This window comes from Nicotiana sylvestris, chromosome 4 (assembly GCF_000393655.2).
Source record: "Nicotiana sylvestris chromosome 4, ASM39365v2, whole genome shotgun sequence".
NCBI classification, from domain to species: domain Eukaryota; kingdom Viridiplantae; phylum Streptophyta; class Magnoliopsida; order Solanales; family Solanaceae; genus Nicotiana; species Nicotiana sylvestris.
The window spans coordinates 141,589,241-141,608,270 of NC_091060.1; the positions used below are offsets into that span (position 1 = coordinate 141,589,241).

Here is a 19,030-nt window from a genome sequence, read left to right on the forward strand (position 1 = left end):
TGGATTTTTTTATCTGGGAATACATATAGGTGTGTATATTCACACACCCACTAGCTCGATTTGGTTAAAAATTGGATCTATTTTATCTGGGAATACATACATATATATATATATATATATATATATATATATATATATATTTGTGTGTGTGTGTGTGTTTTCACACACCCACTAGCCCTATTTAGCTAAAAATTGGATCTTTTAATTTGGAGATTTTGTATTTTTTTGTTGAGGGATAGTTTGGATTGGAGCTTTTCATCTGACTATATAAATAGAGGTGTATATTCACATATACACTAACCCTATTTGGCTAAAAATTGGATCTTTGTTTCTTGTTAGGGATAATCTGTATTGGGTTCTTGATTAGAATTCAAATATAAAGAATGGAGGAGTCTGAAAAGAGAAAGGAGAAGCTGCAGAGGCTGGAGATAATTCTGAAGTACAAAAATCTATAGGGGAACCCCTTGGTGATGGCCTTACCAATCCATTAGTTGAATCCCCTTCAGCTTCACAACCGTGTAACACGCCTCGTCCAAGTAATTACATTTTCTTTCTTGAAAGTTTTAATATATTCATGGATGCTTGTTGTTATAGGTACTGATATTTCACAACTTGTCGGAGGATATATTGGATAATGGTAACTCTAGATCACTTAAATAAGGAACAAGATCCTATTCTCGAGGAAAGGAAGCTTAAGAATAGTCATAAAGACCCTCCTTTACTTTTTCAGATTATTAATATAAAGATTAGGTTTAAGAGTGAAAGGGACGAAGACGAACTATTATGATGTTGCTTGAACCTAGTGCTCGGGAGGTTGTGCTTGATTGAAAACATAATGGCAGGAGTACTTGGATGGACATAGTTTTCGATAGATATAACTGAGGCATATAAGTAGAAGATGGAAAAGTGTTAGACCTTTGCTTCAACCCCCACCCTCTCCCCAACCCAAGGAAAGAACAAAACCTCATTGTAACTTTAAAAAAATGAGAAACAATAGTTCACTTAGCAGCTTAATCTTTTACTCAGAAAAAGGAAGAAAAGAGAGGTTAACTCACTTAGCGACAGATTCTCGTCAACATGGGGAGGGTGATGAATATATATATACATAGTTGTGCTGTGCTTATTGATCAGGATGGTATGTGTCAAAACAAAAGCTGATTGCTACTAATGCTGCCAAAGGTCTTGACGAAGTTCTCATAGATTTGATCTCATTTTGGGTAGGATAATGGCTCTGTTTGTATAAATTTGAGGAGAAAATATTTAAAAGAAAAGAAAATTAATTACGGGTGAGATCAACATCAGCGATGCTGCTCCTTTCTTATAAAGAGATACAATTTGTATTTAGCGAAGAAGCTTATGCAAAAACAAATTGTATCACTTTAGGATGAAATGTATCCTCTTTTCTAGAACTTGGAGTGGATTCCTTTAGCCTCTCTCCCGGAGAGAGGTCGGTTTGTCTGAAATGATTTCTGATGCATATTGGAGATAATATTATTCTGCAATCGGCATAACTTTTGCAAATGACAAACATTCTATTAGCATGAAAAGTAAGGGATATGAATCTGAAAAAGGATGATATTGAGACGTCCTCTTAGTCAGAAAGGTATATAGTAGGTGCGAATTGGAATGATTCTAATGGCATAGCGGGACTCCGGCCCTTCCCCAGGCCCCGCGCATAGCGGGAGTTTAGGGCACCGGGCTGCCCTTTTTTATTCTAATGGCAGTAATTTTGATGTACTAGCTTTGGTTCAACAAATACTGTCATGTGGAATAGTCACTTTGCTATGTTCTTTGCATTTATGTAGTGTATATAAATCTTGACCCTTGTTTACTCTACTTTTTTTTTCAGGACCAATGAATGCCGGTTCTCCAGCTTATCATGCTCAAGGCAAATATAACTCAGCTAAAAGAACGTACCAGCCACGAGGAGTCAATGCCATTCCTCTTGGGATCCGTAGGAAAACTAATCCCGTTTGTACACCACCAGGGAACTCCTCTAACACTTTGGATAGCTCTCTTGGCACACCTAACAACTACTCTCCGCCTAATTCACCGCAAATTGGCGACATTTCCAGTGATTGCTTTCCTCAAGGAGGTGGAGGTGGAGGTGGTAGCCAATATGGACAAGGCAGCCCCTACCAAGGTTCAGGATTCAAAGGCAGTCATCACCGAGGTTCAGGTCAAAGCAAGGGTCTATTGAAAGTTTACTATCACAAGTCAATGGTGCAAGACCCATGGAAACTATTGAAGCCAGTTATTTGGAAGCCACGTGGAGATACACGTGACTCTTCGAATTCATGGCTTCCAAAATCCAATATCTCAAAGAAGGCTAAACTTGGAGAAACTCCAACAAAATCCACACCCCAGCAAAGCCTCACTGAATACCTTGCTGCCGCATTTACTGAAGCAGCTGGCAAAGACACTGTGAATTATGAATCCGGCACATAAAGCTTTGTGATGCTTGGAGTTTTTAGTTATAATTATGTCTCATACTCCTGTAATTACTGCAAATAGCAAGTTGAGCTGTAGCCTAAGACCATATTTCTGTACAGTTTCCTGCTCATTTTATGTTATCATCGACACCTAGTAAGTTTCAATCGTTGTTTTGCTTTGATTCACTATTGGAGTGTGGCAATATTGAACAGATTTTATGCACCCAGGTTTGATTTTTATTTGGATTAAGCGCTAGTCAGAGCAAGTAATATGGAGTTTAAAGAGGAGGAAGTTTCCTCCTTTGATGGAGGGAAAACATCTTCATATTACCAAACACCTCATGGAAAACATTTTCCTGAAAAGTAACTTCAGCTATACCAAATACTGAGAATTTTTCTGTCCGTCTCCTTTGTCATATCATATTTGGATCAAAGTATCAAACCTCTGTTTTATCTACCATTATTCTTCAGAAGTCTTTGATATATATATATATATATATATATATATATATATACAAGTATCAAAGTCTGAAGAAATCTCCCAAGATTACTTATATCCACAAACATTGGATCATGAAGAAGGTTTCCCATCATTCTGGAAATGTTATCCTTAAATAATAAGTAACTAAACAAATTCAACCCTCTAGCATCTCTAGATATTACATTTGCGGATACGATTCACAAGAAAAAAAATTCAGAACATAAGTTGTCAAAGATTGGTTAGTAGGATCATCAACGGTGTAAATTTTCAAAACGACGTGCTTTGTATTTCCCTAGCTAATTTCAGAAGGTAGATGTTTGTTTAATGCCAGAATCTACTGCAGAGCTCATGTCGGGCGACTTTCTGCTCCCTGCATATCTCATCCATGAACGTATCCATAAGTTGCCCCGCCATACTTGAATGGTCGTCGATAAAGGTGTCTATGAAAACTCTAACTACCTTTCTCTCTTGTGTTGTGGCTTTCAAGCTGAACCAAGTCAAGAACTTCACTCTGAAATCTGTTTCTATCAACCCTTCATGCTCCAACTTTCTGATGATTCCTACAGAGTACTCGTAATCACTCAATTGTGTTTCCTTTGACCCATCAGTTTGGCAAGGAGTGGCTGGAGCACTTGAAACTGGACTTGCTAAAGGAATGAGCATCTTCGAAAGAGGGGATGTAGGAAATGCATTGGCATTTGGATCATAAGTTGTTAGTTTGTTGTCAGTAGAACTCATTGACTCGGCATGCATCACTGTACTATCTGTAGTAGCATGTTCTTTCTCCCTTTGTACTTCATCAGAACCCGACTTACAGCTCGTGTGCACGGCAGGTGTTACCCATGTTACTTCCTGAACCCCCAAAGTCGTTGTCTTGCTGAAGAAAGAAACCTTGCAGAAGTACTGCATGGAAGGATCAAGACCGTCCAGCATAAATCTCGTCGCAGGGCTTAGTGCAATAAAAGTTGCTTCATCTGGATATTTGTCTGCAATGGACTTTCGATACCACAATTTGAAGCCTATTAGTTCTTTCAGCATACGATCATCATATTTGAAGACAATGGTTACTTTAGACGGAGAAAGCTCCTCAAAGTGTATCCGGCAAGCTGTCAGAGTGTTCAATAAAAGCAAATTATGAAATTAGTAGTCCACAGAATGAAAGATGAAGAAGACTATGGTTATATGTCAGTTTGGCTGGCCTCCAGATTGAAGTAGTGAACATAAAAATCTAGGTTTAGTTGTTGGAACTTCTTGCAAAAGCTTCAGTTTATTTGATAGAACTCAACTAGTATATCCCGTAAAATAATAGTCAAAGTTTAACGAGCTTGAACAAATAAAGAAACAATTGCAGTGATCCAACGAATATGAGACTTTTCTTGTCAAATATTAGACTATCATAACCGGCACAGTAGTAGAGCTATTGAAATGCAGATATTCAATAATAAATTGACTAAGAATACTCACGCATCAAATGCTCTTCCTTTGTCATAGGATTAAAGTGTTGGTTGGGAAACATGGAATCAAAAGCTTCCACTGCAGAACCACACAGCTTCTGAACTGCGGTACCACAAGAAAGCCTGTTCACTATCCTGCGATCCATCTTCTCTGACGCCTGTGCAAGAGGCCCTACTTCGTTCTTCAGCATCTCAACAGCCAATTCAACAAGTTTCAGCAGTCCTTTGTATTTCTCAGTTTTCTCCAGGATCTTATGGCTTAGAGAGATTCTTAAACACAGCACATCAACTCTTCTCGCCTCCTTCGCTGTCATCAATTGTTTTCTCAAGGTTCTAAATCAACTCAGACAAGGTTAGTTCAATTAAAAGATACTCCACTGAAAGAAAAAATTAATAAAAAAGAGAAATCACATTTTTCCCTGCTGATGTATGCCCACCGAAACAATCCCTATCAGTTAATGATTTTTGCAGGGTACGGATCACTTGTACAACTATCTTGGGCAAATCAGAGCTATTATACAGAAAATATAGGCCATTCTATAGTTTTTTTAATGAAAAAAAATCTCTGTATTAATGAGGGTGTATAAGTTCCATTACTTCCTAAATCAGACTTCACTGAATATTTCCAAAAAGAAAAGAGCATGCAGACGAGGGATCAGTAGTTCCAAAGAAATCACTGTTGGAGCAAAGCATGATTAAATTAAGAAAAACAATTTTACAAGACCGTGTACAATCCATATTCTTGGATCTACAACAACAATAACAACAACATACCCAGTGTAATCCCACTGTTGCGGAAGCCAAATGTATATAGTGTGAATGAGTCACAACTACTATACCAAAAATTATGGCAGCCACCAAATAATAAATAAGACAATAAAACAACAATAAAAGGAACACCAGAATTTACGAGGTTCGGCCAATTTCACCTACTTCCTCGGACACAACCAATATTTTATTCCACTCCAAAATACAAGTGAAATAATACTAAAGAGAGAAATACAAATGTCTTAAAAGGATAAGAACGCAAATGAGAGGTGTGTTTAAATCCTAAACATTAGGTCTCCTTTTATAGGGAGAAATTCTCCTCCAAATGAAGTCCACCACCGATGTGGAATGAACTTTTGACATATTCAACAAATCTCCACCTTGGCAAAATTCCACATCTTCAATTTTCTCTTAATAACAAATTTTGGTTGTGTCTTCATCTTCAATCTTCAGTGTTCAACAATGTTGATCAAATTCAAACAATGTTGAAACTTGACCGCAGTCACCACTTTTGTCAGCATATCAGCAGGATTCTCCGTAGTATGAATTTTCTTCACCGTGACTCCAGCTTCTTCTGTGATTTCTCGTACGAAATGATACCGAACATCAATGTGCTTCGTCCTTGCATGATAAACTTGGTTCTTCGCTAATTGAATAGCACTTTGACTATTACAAAAAAATGTGATATTTTTTTGTTCAACACCAAGCTCCTTTAGCAACTCCTGAAGCCAAATTGCCTCCTCACAGCCTCTGTAATAGCCATGTACTCTGCCTCTGTTATAGACAAAGCAACTGTTAACTGCAAAGTAGACTTCCAACTAACTGGTGCCTTTGCAAAAGTAAACACATAACCAGTAGTTGATCTTCGTTTGTCCAGGTCACCCACAAAATCTGAGTCACAATATCCAACAACAGACTGATTGTCTTCCTACTCAAAAACTAACCCAACATCTACAATATTATGAATATACCGTAGAATCCACTTCACAGCTTGTCAATGCTCCTTTCCTGGATTATACATATATCTGCTAATAACTCCAACAGCTTGTGAAATGTCAGGTCTCGTACAGACCATTGCATACATCAAGCTACCAACAGCATTTGCGTATGGTACCTTTGACATATACTCTTGCTCAGCTTCATCTTTTGGCGACATAATAGTACTTAGCTTAAAATGGGGAGCAAGTGGAGTACTAACTGGCTTAGTCATCTCATCTATGCCAAAGCGTTGTAGTACTCTCTTCAAATATTCTTTCTGAGATAAACAAAGTTTCTTTGAACGTCTATCTCTTATTATCTCCATGCCAAGAATTTTCTTTGCCTCACCCAGATCCTTCATCTCGAATTCCTTCTTTAGTTGAATTTTCAACTTATCAATTTCTTCCGAATTCTTGGAAGCTATAAACATATCATCAACATATAGGAGAAGATATACAAAGGAACCATCTTTAAGCTTGCGCAAATACACACAATGATCGTATTTGCTTCTTTTGTACCCTTGCCGCAACATAAACTTGTCAAATCGCTTGTACCATTGCCTAGAAGATTGTTTCAATCCGTACAACGATTTTTCAAGTTTGCATACCATATTTTCTTTTCCAGCAACTTTGAATCCTTCTGGCTGAGTCATGTAGATTTCCTCCTCCAAGTTTCCATGTAAAAACGCAGTTTTTACATCCATCTAAACTAGTTCCAAATCCAACTGTGCTACCAAAGCCAACATAATTCTAATGGAGGAATGTTTTACAACTGGAGAAAATACTTCATTGTAATCAATTCCCTCCTTTTGAGCATATCCTTTGGCCACCAATCTTGCTTTGTAGCGAACATCTTCTTGGTTAGGAAATCCTTCTTTCTTTGCAAATACCCATTTGCACCCAATTGCTTTCTTTCCTTTCGGGAGATTGGCCAATCTCCATGTATGATTCTGATGAACGGACTGTATTTCATCATTCATGGCAATCCTCCACTTATCTTCTTCTTAACTTTGGACTGCGTCTTTATAAGTGGTAGGAACATCATCAACTACAATTGAGGTGGCACAAGCAACCGTCTCTATAAGACGAACAGGTTTTGTTATTGTCCTTTTTGGCCTGCTGGTTGCTATTGATTCAAGTTGTCGTTGAGGTTCCTGAGTTGGAATCTCCCTCTCTACTGGCTCTTCTTCCAGAGGATAATCTTCATTTGTTTCCTCCTCTACTTCTTGTGTAGGAAAAATAAATTTTCCCTCAAACTCCACCTTCTTAGAAGCACCCTCATTTTGTTTGGTATCTTCTGTTACTTTATTTACCATAGCAGATTCATCAAAGGTAACATCCCTGCTGAATATTACTTTCTTTGTCATAGGACACCATAAGCGGTATCCTTTGACTCCAGAAGTAATCCCCATAAAAATAGCCTTTTTTGCCCTTGGATCCAATTTTGACTCTGTCACATGATAATATGCAGTTGAGCCAAACACATGCAAAGAGTCATAATCTACAACAGGCTTTCAATACCATTTTTCAAATGATGCCTTGCCGTCAATAGCAGCAGATGGTAGACGATTAATGAGGTGGCATGCATATGTAATTGCCTCAGCCCAAAATTCTTTACCCAAGCCAGCATTGGACAACATACACCGTACCTTCTCCAGCAAGGTCCGATTCATACGTTCTGCCACTCCATTTTGTTGTGGTGTATGTCTGATAGTGAAGTGTCGGACGATGCCATCATTTTCACAAACCTTATTGAAATGATCGTTTTTGTATTCACCTCCATCTGTGCGAATACACTTGGTCCTCCTGCCTGTTTGATTCTTCACCATCGTCTTCCATTTGAGAAAAATTCCCAACACTTCATCTTTACTCTTCATTGTATACACCCACTCTTCGGGAAAAATCATCAATAAAGGTTATAAAATAGTGTTTCCCACCCAATGAAGGTGTTTTGGAAGGACCCCAAACATCAGAGTGTACATAATCCAAAATGCCTTTAGTATTATGGATCGCTCTACCAAATTTAACCCTTGTCTGTTTCCCTTTGACACAATGCTCGCAAAACTCCAAGTTGCAAGCCTTTACTCCTTTTAACAATTCTTAATCTGATAGAGTTTTCAAGGATTTTCCTCCATCATGTCCCAAGCGCATGTGCCATAGCCTGGTTGCTTCTGCCTCTTTGTCGTCACTGGATGTCACTGTCGCTGTCCCAATAACTGTACTGCCACGATAGCAGTACATATTGTTCTTCCGATTAGCCTTCATTACCACTAGTGCAGCGGAGCATTCTCTCATCACTCCATTTTCTGCAATGATTTTGAACCCTTTTGATTCTAGGGCTCCCACAGAGATGAGATTCTTCTTCAAATCCGGTACATATCGAACATCTGTTAATGTTTTGATCATTCCATCATGGTTCCTTAATCGTATTGAACCAATGTCATATGAGGTAAGAGGACTATTATCCGCTGTGTGGATGACTCCATATTGTCCTTCTTGAAAATCCACGAACCAGTCCCTGTTAGGACACATATGATAGCTACAAGCCGAGTCCATCAACCATATGTCTGATGATGTTAATAGCTCTGTTGTAACTAATGAGAAGTCTGAATCATCACAATCAGCTACATTTGAATCCATAATGGCCTTTCCATTGTTATGTTTGGCCTTATTCTTCAACTTCGAATAGTCTTTCTTCCAGTGCCCCTTTTCTCGACAAAAGGCACATTCATCTTTGCTGGGTCTAGATCTTGACTTGGAGACCCTTCTTTGTCCTCGTTTGATTTTGAGGACGACCCCTCATAATCAGTGCTTCTCCTTCTCCGCCTTTTTGTTTTTCTCCCTTTCTTTGTTCATAGCTGTACAAAGCCGAACAAACTTCTCTGAGAGAAATTTCGTCATTCCCATGGAGTAGAGTAGTTTCAAGGTGCTCGCACTCATCAGAAAGTGACCCCAACAACATCAAGGCGAAGTCACCATCATCAAAAGTTGCGTCCATATTTTGCAAATCTGTGACCAACTTATTAAAACTGGTGATATGTTCGTTCATTGTGGTACTAGGAACATAGGTGAAGCGAAACAGTCTCTTCTTCATGTACAATTTATTTTGACTATTTTTCTTAAAAAATTTATCCTCCAGTGCTTTCCATAATTTACTTGCAGAAGTTTCCTTTGTGTATGGATATTTCTGCTCTCTAGCAAGGTAGGATCGAATGGTACCACAAGCAACACGGTTGATAATTTTCCAATCTTCTTCTCCGATAACATCTGGTTTCTTTTCTTCAATGGCAAGATCCAGCCCTTGTTGAAAAAGGACATCTAGAACCTCGCCTTGCCACATCCTAAAATGTGCTGATCCGTCAAAAATTTCTACTGCAAATTTCGCATTTGACACAATTCTTGTCATAAGCGAAGATGCCAACGATGACGTATTATTGACACTTGATGTAGATTCTTCTTGTTTATTGTCTCTCATTTTGACACGAATATTATTTAATAGCTGACGACACAAATCAAGATTATTTCCTTTCTGGTGTGGAATATCAGACTAAGCTGCAACCACAAAGCATACTAAGACAGAACCTTGACACAGTTACCAAGATAAATCTTTTCTGATGTGGAAGATCAGACTATGCTGTAACCACAGAGCATACTTAGACTACCTTGGCTCTGATACCAATTGTTGAGAAGCCAAATGTATATAGTGTGAATGAGTCACAACTACTATACCAAAAATTATGGCAGCCACCAAATAATAAATAAGACAATAAAACAACAATAAAAGGAACACCAGAATTTACGAGGTTCGGCCAATTTCGCCTACTTCCTCGGACACAATTCCACTTCAAAATACAAGTGAAATAATACTAAAGAGAGAAATACAAATACCTTAAAAGGATAAGACAAATGAGAGGTGTGTTTAAATCCTAAACATTAGGCCTCCTTTTATAGGGAGAAATTCTCCCCCAAATGAAGTCCCCCACCGATGTGGGATGAACTTTTGACATATTCAACACCCACAAGTGGAGTATGAGGAGGGTAGAGAGTATGAAGCCTTACCCCTACCTTGTGCAGGTATAGAGGCTGTTTCCGGTAAACCCTCGGCTCAAAGCAAGCATGCATAATCACAACAGTATTGAGAAAAGATATGCAGCAGTGAAAAAGTAAAAAAAGCAGTAACAACAACAAGATAAAAACACACAATGTTACAGGTCAAAGAAAGAGTTAAATACCTCATCAGCCCATTAACTTTTCCACAAGAAACACAATAGAAATCTCCATCTAGTTTTTGATTGATGCAATTCTTCAAAATGCCGGATTGTTCGTGTTCAAGTGCACATTTTAGATGGCATGATAATCCGCATGGCTTAAATTCATCTGGAGAATCGGATTCACAAGTTAACCACAAACTAGGGTCTTTATTATCATCATACTGATGACAAATACAGCAAGAACATCTTTTGCAGAAAACATCCTCTCTCTCAAGAGTAGCTCTACATGCCAAATTATGACAGAGTAGGAATTGGGTTTTGCTTTCCAACTCCCACTTAGCTTCACCATTCTGAACCAAAGTTTCACATTGATTTTCTTGTTTTCGCTGCCTTTTGAAGGCAGAACCAATATTTGTATTGGACTTACAAGAAACCAGCTTTAGAAGTTGATCTATCATTTTGAATTTTGTGTAGCCAGAGTACTTTCTCTCTTCGCCCATCTCAGCACATATAATCTCTAGAAGTTCTCTTCTGGTCAATGAACTCAAGATCTTTGGCGCATCTTCTGAGCATTGAGAAATTTCATACACTAATTGTCTTTTCTCATCCAAACTCAATTGGCTAAATTTGGTGGGATCGAGAACGAGACCTGAAAAGGAAAAACCTTCTGCATCAGTTAAATCACATTTGAGTATCATTATTTCAAATTCGAAGGCCTGAATCTACCCTCTTGATTTGGTAATAGAACTTGCATGTGTCTCTGCATTCCGAGATATCCCAAGTATTGAAAATAACACAGTGAAAGTAAACCTGTAAGGATTAAGAATATAAAAGTAGAGACTACTATAGGGATTTGGTACTCAAAGCAACTCGAGAGTAATCAGAAATCAAGTAATAGCTATCAAAGTGAATATTCTCTTTACATCACAAGAATTTAGGAGGATGACCATTTATGAGTTTGCTAGTGTATATGTATACAAGTGTGCGTGTGTGTGATGTGTGTGTGTATATATATCAATTACACCTCAACACCAAACTATTTGGGGTAAAGATTGGAGTGGAATTGGTCGAGCTCTTGAGCTCAAGATCACTTAGAAGCCTTGATACCTATGCGCTAGCCACCCCCCCCTCCCCCTCCCTTTCTTATTGTTAAAGAAGCATGATATCAAACTATATAAGGAATTAACTACTAAACTGCCCAGTCCCCACAATGCCAAGCCAGAAGTTTTTAACTTGCTATTAAAAAATGACAAAAGTTAGCATACGCCATACGATGTCCTATGTTCAGAAGTCCAATTGCTAATAATGCACCTTAGCTAACACCATATTAAAAGAAATTTCCTCTACTAGACAATCTCTATCGCTCATAGGTGATCAAGAGAACTGAGATCTCTGTAGTTCTCCACCAAATACCCCTCTTTTTACCCAAGGATCAAATGTCATTAATCTGCCCCATCAACACCTCAGTTTACTTTCTGCTTGATTCATTCTTGTTTCTAAATGTTTCTCGAATAACCTGCTAATCGAAATAAAATACCATTTTTCAATTAACATAATATTGCATGCTTCTATTTGTTGTTATGGGAACAGCCTCTGCCTAAGATGCTCAAACTTATGTTGCATCAGAAATAAGAAAAATAATAAAAAAGTGTACATTTTTAAGCATCAAAGGCGGTTATTTCTTCAATTACTACTTAAAACACAGAGGAGATTTTTCCTAGCTAGTTACACAGTAGTCTAAAACACAACTTATATTGCCAAGTATAAAACTTTTTAAGGAATTGATCATACATAAACAAAAATAACAATGCACAAAAAAATGATTTAAGAAAAAGAGCATACCAAGTCCAACTAAAAGAACATAAAAATAATAATAAAAACACCCCACCATTAGCCTGATAAAACAGACAAAAATAAACCATAAAACAATTAGTCAATAGGAAGAAGAAGAAAAACCCTTAGTACCTGATAACGTAGACTCCATAGCAGAAATTCCAGTACCATCAAAATTTCTCATTCTCAGAAGCAAACAATAAAACCCATTTACTATTAAATCGTGTGGCGACCCAAAACGAAACAATGCAGGTAAAAAAATAGCAACTTTTTGAGATCAAGAAAAACTCAAAACAAGAACGACATTGTTATATTTTTTTTGTGTGTGTGTGTGCGCGCGTGAAAGGGCCAGTGAAGAAGCCAAGGAGGAGGCAAGTTTTGGAGGGGGGGGGGAGTAGTGAAGGGTAAGCACTAAAAAATGACATAAAAATAAGAGGAGTGAAAAGAATAAGAAATAATAATAGTATATAGTATTTGTGTTGTAGCCATTGATGTCAGATTATGAAGGTGTGATTTTACAGATTGTGAAGGCGAATGAGATTAATAGGGGACCCCCCTCCCCCTCTATCCCTATAAACAAACAAAAAGAAAACGGCCTCTGCAACGTTTGCTTCCCACGCGCTTCTCACTTCTTTTTTTGATTTTTTTCTCTTTTTTCAAGTGCTCCGTCGGAAATAGCCTTTCTTATACTCTCCTGGTGGTATTTCACTAAATCGTTATTGTTGTTCTTCCTTTTTTCAAGTAATTCGGATTCTAAAATTCATCAGCCCAACTGAATAGAATTCACATTAGATAATATGTATAAAAAAAATCGGCAGATGTATATTGACTAAGGGCTGCAAAATACTTTTGGATGAGTGGCCAAATATGTAAAATAAAAATTCGAAATGGAACCAGGTAATCGATTTTAAGGATATTGTTTGAAATATATCTAATTTTTAATAATTATATACGATTTAGTTAGATTTTGTAAATTTTAGACTGCTTCTCCTCCTGAAAATTGTTACCAAAATGTTTGACATTTGAAAACTTCATACCGTAATTTGAGTCTGAAGTTTGATTTTGAGGAGGCTAAGCGTCTAAGCGTTAAATATTTTATAAATTTTAACTATTCTTTAAATAACGGTCCTAAAAATGCTATTGTCGCACTTCATCTGTACCTTTGTATTCCCTATGAACTCTTCTTGTGGTTATTCATTATTCATACCCACACTAAAACATAGAACGTTGTCTATAAATAACTATCATCTCTTTTAATTTATGTGAACATATTTGACTGAACACGTTATTTAAGAATTTTTTTTAATTTGTGGTATAAAATGAGGCACATATATTTTGTGTGGCTACAAATTATTGTATAAAGATAAATTATTTCCAAATATGAAAATGAGTCATTCTTTTTTACACCGATTAAAAAGAAAATTGGTTCAAATAAATTGAAACGGGGAGATTCTAAAGTGATCAATGGTGAAAAGATGCAAAAATTGTTGAATAAAAGTGCCCAACTAAGTATGATGACAATGACCTTTGTGAAGCACACAACTGTTCAGAACTGAATTTATCAGAAATGCAGTTGAATGGAAATGGTAAGAATTTACCATCTGATTTACAGCAATTACTTGATAAGTATTCTCATATTTTTGATGTTCCTGGTGAATTGCCACCTCATAGGAGACATGACCACAAAATTGTATTGAAAGATGGGGGTTCTCCCATTAATGTGAGGCCCTATAGATACATTGCCACCCAAAAAGATAAAATAGAGAAAATGATAAAAGAGTTACTGCAATCTGGGGTTATTAGGCCTAGTGTGAGTCCCTATTCCTCTCATATTGTGATGGTTAAGAAGAAAGATAGGTCTTGGAGGATGTGCATTGCTTATAGGGAATTAAACAAAGGGATAGTGAAAGATAAATTTTCCATCCCAGTAAATGAAGAGTTGTTGGATGAACTAGGTGGAGCAAATTTTTTTTCTAAACTGGATCTTAGGTCCGGATACCATCAAATTAGAATGTATCCCGTCGATATTGAGAAAACTGCATTCCGATCACACTATGGTCATTATGAGTTTTTTATAATGCCTTTTGGTCTCACAAATGCCCTTCCACTTTTCAAAGTTTAATGAACCATACTTTCCATTCACATTTGAGGAAATTCATCTTAGTTTTCTTTGATGATATCCTTATCTGTAGTCTGTGTTGGTCCAGTCACCTGGCCCATTTGGAGACAACTTTTCAAATTCTGAAAATCAACAGCTTATATGTGAAGATGAGCAAATGTTCTTTTGGGGAGAGAGAGGTGATACTTGGGTCATATTATCAGTGGGACTGGGGTGGCTACAGATCCAAAGAAGTTAGAAGTTATGAGGAAGTGGATAGCTCATAATTCTGTCAAAGAACTGAGAGAATTTTTGGGACTAACAGGGTACTATAGAAGATTCATTAAGGGCTATGAATTGTTAGCTAGGCCTTTGAATGAGTTATTGAAGAAAGGATCCTTTTAGTGGACAAAAGTAGCCGAGCAGGCATTCTATGAACTGAAAAATATCATGTCTGCCCATCCTGTGTTAGCCCTACCAAATTTTGCTGATGAATTCACTATTGAATTTGATGCTTATGGAGATGGTATTGGAGCAGTATTGATGCAGACATGCCATCCTCTGGCATTTTTCATTAAGGCCTTGGGATCTCAGCATATTAAACTATCAGTACACGAGAAGAAAATGATGGCAATAGTTGCTGCAGTTCAGAAATGGAGACACTACCTGGTTGGAAGGCATTTTATGATCAAAACTGATCATCAAAGTCTGAAATACTTGATGGAGCAGAAAATTTCTATCCCTAGTCAATAGAGGTGGATAGCCAAGTTATTGGGATATGATTTCACCATTGTGTATAATAAAGAGAAGGAGAATCTTGTGGCAGACGCTTTATCCAGAGTAGCTAACATGATTGGTAGTCTACAAGTAGTATCGTTTGTGACTGATCAGTTAGTACAACAACTTCAGGATTCATATAACTCTAAGCTGATTGCAGAGTTCCAGCAAAATGCTAATAGTAAACCTGGTTATCTATATAGAGATAAAATATTGTATAGAAAAGGAATGATTATGGTCGGGAAGGATCATGCTCTCAGGTAACATCTTCTTCAATTGTATCATGGCAGTGCTATTGGTGGACATTCAGGCATATTGGGGACCTTACAGAGGCTTAAACATATTTACTACTGGAAAGACATGAAACTAGATGTTTACAAGCATGTGCAAGAATGTGAAGTGTGTCAAAAGAATAAAGGTGAAACTGTGGCTACACCTGGTCTTTTACAGCCACTCCCTATTCCCGAAAAAGTATGGCAAGACATCAGTATGGATTTTGTGGAGGGATTGCCAAATTCTTTTGGAAAGACCACTGTTTTAGTGGTGGTGGATAGTTTGAGCAAGTATGATTACTTCATGACGTTGAAACATCCTTTTACTGCTGAAATGGTAGTCAGCTTTTTATGGAGCATGTTTACACATTTCATGGACTACAGACTATAGTAACTGATAGAGATACTATTTTCTCATCAAATTCTGGCAAGAGCTCTTTAGTCTTCAAGGAGCAGCTTTGTATCATTCAACAACCTATTGTAGATATGTAATTTTTGACCCTCCCCAAGATTTTACACATTTTAGCGTAAATATTTAGTTTAGGTTTAGTATCGCTATTCTAAATAGTTTCGGCTCTTTTACTCTATTTTATCACAAAAATAAAAATTACAAAAATATTTCCTTTTGTTTAGCTAATTACTTCTAATTTATCTACCTTACATAAAACTTGAAAATACAAAAAATAGTTTCACTTTTAGTATTTAGTTTTATATTAATTTATATTAATTAAGAGTGATTTTTACACTGTATAGATACATTGTATTATTGGTCTTCTTAGCATAAATTCAAACCCAAAAGACATGGTCCAACCCAATTTTCCAAATCTAGGCCTATTTACCCATTCCCCTCTTATACCTTAATTAAAATAACCCTAAAGGAGGACCCCTAATCTAGTCTTGGAGGAACCGCAGAGAACATAAAAGAGACCCCCAATCGGCGGGGCTTCCCTTTCTTCTCCATCAAGACCAAACCAACAGACCCCTCCGGAACACACACGCACAGAAGCACAGAGATATACACGCACACACACACGGACGCAAAAGCAGAAAAAGAGAGACAGAAAATCGGATAGAAGAATTCGGGTAGAGAGGGCTGAAAGTTTCAAGGTTTTGGTTTTGATTTCCACCTTCCCTTATCTGATTTTTGGTTTTTAACTATGAATCCGATTAAATTTGAGGTCAGATCGAGTTCATATGATTGGGGTGTCTTTGAGGTGAAAGGTCGTGTTTCATTACTTTCATTTGAGGTTTTCCGATTGAAATTTTCAGTTCCGGAATCATCATTTTATTTAGTTACTGTAGCTGCTAAGTTTCACAATGTATTTGTTTCTAAATCAAACAGAGTGATCCGTTTTTGCCAATACATGCCTTTGGAATCAATTTGTATAGATTCCATAGTCAGCTCTTGCATCGACCTAGGAGCTTGGTTCTCTCTTATGTTTAATTATCAGTTCCTCTCTGCATCCCTAAGCTGTTGAAACTAGTTTAGTTGAAATTCGAGATTGGTTTGCTGTTGGTAGTCTCAATGTTGGAGTTCGATTGTTGCCCAATTGAGGTTGACGTTCGTTAGTTTTGATTTCACTGCCGTGCAAGAATCCGGTCTAAGATCGTCCATCCTATTGGGTTTTTGTGTTCAACAATATCAATTGAGGTCCAATTCTTCCTTCCTCTACTCATTTTATTCCAGCTTAATGTTAATTGTTTGTTCGGTGATATGATCCCTTGTTTGCGTAGTTGTTCTTCATAGTTTTGAATTTGCTCACTTAGTTATCTGCTCGTATGTTCACTCGAATTGGTTATATCTAAACATAATTTTATCATAGTATAGAAATTGGGTTGCTATTCATCAACTGAACCACGTCAAATTAGACTAAAGGGGTTCGGGTGCTAAAGTTTATGAAATTGAGCTTTTAATTGTCTATTACTTTGTTACTTGCCTATAATCGTTAGGAGCACGCTTAGGTTATCATCACATGGGTAGGCAAAAGTTTCGACGCGTGATCGGAGCCAACCCTACACCACTACAAAGTGGCGAGAGCGGTCGAAGTAGCTTTTACCCGAGATGGTCGGGATCGAATCCACAGGGAGCTAGAAGTGGGAATTGAATTCCTATCTAAACTAGAGATGTGTAGTGCTCTTAATTGCTCTTCCAATCATCTTTTGTTTGGATATTACTTCTAATATTTATGTTATTGATAAGCTAAATTAAACTAAAAATGATTGCTTGTAGGGTTTTCTAATTAGTTAAAGAGGCACTAGGGAAGTGACTTTCTCCTAGGTGAATACTTGACGGGATCTAAAGCCTAAGGCAAAGACGTTATGTTGGGGATTGTGATATAGCCAACACACGGATTTACTCACTCTATACCTCTCGGTAGCTTGAGTGGCCCTAATTGAATTTCTTAAGACCAATTGGGTATCAAAATTGTACAAGTAATATAGGCTCAAGTTGGGTATTACTATCTCTAGGTTTAATCCTTTAATTGGGGCTATCAATCTCTTGATTACTCCCCAATTCCTTGTTGGACTAATTTTCCTAGACTCAAACTCTCTTTATCAAGAAGAGCCCAAGTCAAATAGGCACAAATTAGTGTTTGCAACCACTAATTCAATATGGAAAACACAAAGCAGTCCAAATATCAACTACTCATAAACATCTAAGCCTTAAATCAAAAGACCTATCAAATACCCACACTAAGGTTGAGCCACAACCTTAGCTAATGGGTCTAGCTACTCATAATAATAAAAGAAAACAAAGAAATAGATGAAGAATAACCCATAAGATTTAATTACAAGCTAATAATTGAAGATTCAAGGATAAACCTACAGTAAAATTACTCAAAATAGTCAAATACAGCCGTTCACGAGCTTTGCTGAAAAGTAGATTACAAAAGATACCATAAAAATGTGAAAAGAAAGTATTTATACTAGGTCGAATTTTTTGGACAAAAATACCCCTGACGAGGTAGTGCGGTCCGCACAAAATGCACCGCGGATCGGAATGAGGATTTTTAGTTTGATAACGCATTCTCTGAATCTGGCCACCGCGGGCCGCATAAAATGCACTGCGGCCGCTGTGGCATCAGTTGCGGTCCGCACAAAAAGGACCCCGGACCGCATTGGCCTTTATCTTCAAACTCCTAACTCTTTGATCCCCCATCTTTGCAGACCGCACAAAATGGGTTGTGGCTGCAAGGAGGCCATTGTGACCGCACTAAATCCTCCGCGGTCCGCATTGCCTTAGGCTCCAAAAGTGCACCCCTCTGATTCTCCTCACTGCGGACCGCACTAAATGGATTGTGGTCGTAGTGGATTTGTTTTAACTGTGCTTGGACTTGTTCTTGGTACTTGTGCATGTTTAACTCCTTTTTGAGCAGGTTTTGACTAATTATCACCTTTTTGACCAAACCCTGTAACAAAGTACAACATGTAAACCTTTAAGACTATTTTGTATACATTTTTAATCAAAACTCAAGTAAAAAGGAGTGTAAAATGGACTGGAATCCCTAGTTATCAATTCCCCCAAACTTAAGCTTTTGCTTGTCTTCAAGCAAACAAAATAAAACCACCTCTTAAGAGTAAATCCAAGAAAATTCAACTGACTTAAAGTGACCTCATCTAGCATCAATTGGGACTAACAATTGCCCTCAATTCAAATGAATCATTAACAACATTCGGCCTTCTAAAATCCATGGATTTAGTGCGACACAAGAGCATCAAGAGTTGA

The 19,030-nt window shown here is 37.5% G+C and overlaps 2 protein-coding genes across 2 annotated transcripts; one reads left to right on the top strand and one right to left on the bottom strand.

Moving 5' to 3' along the window:
- Positions 1-397: 397 nt before the first annotated feature.
- LOC104228615 (protein SICKLE-like) lies at positions 398-2,597 on the top strand. Its single transcript, XM_009781095.2, has 2 exons — positions 398-536; positions 1,850-2,597. The coding sequence occupies exon 2, from the start codon at positions 1,855-1,857 to the stop codon at positions 2,446-2,448; it is 594 nt and encodes a 197-aa protein (XP_009779397.1). The 5' UTR covers positions 398-536; positions 1,850-1,854; the 3' UTR covers positions 2,449-2,597.
- A 364-nt stretch (positions 2,598-2,961) lies between these two features.
- Positions 2,962-12,859, bottom strand: LOC104240221 (VIN3-like protein 2). The gene is made up of 4 exons (XM_070172273.1): positions 12,289-12,859; positions 10,345-10,972; positions 4,378-4,700; positions 2,962-4,019 (listed from the first exon to the last, which is right to left on the bottom strand). The coding sequence occupies exons 1-4, from the start codon at positions 12,338-12,340 to the stop codon at positions 3,235-3,237; spliced, it is 1,788 nt and encodes a 595-aa protein (XP_070028374.1). The 5' UTR covers positions 12,341-12,859; the 3' UTR covers positions 2,962-3,234.
- Positions 12,860-19,030: the final 6,171 nt, after the last annotated feature.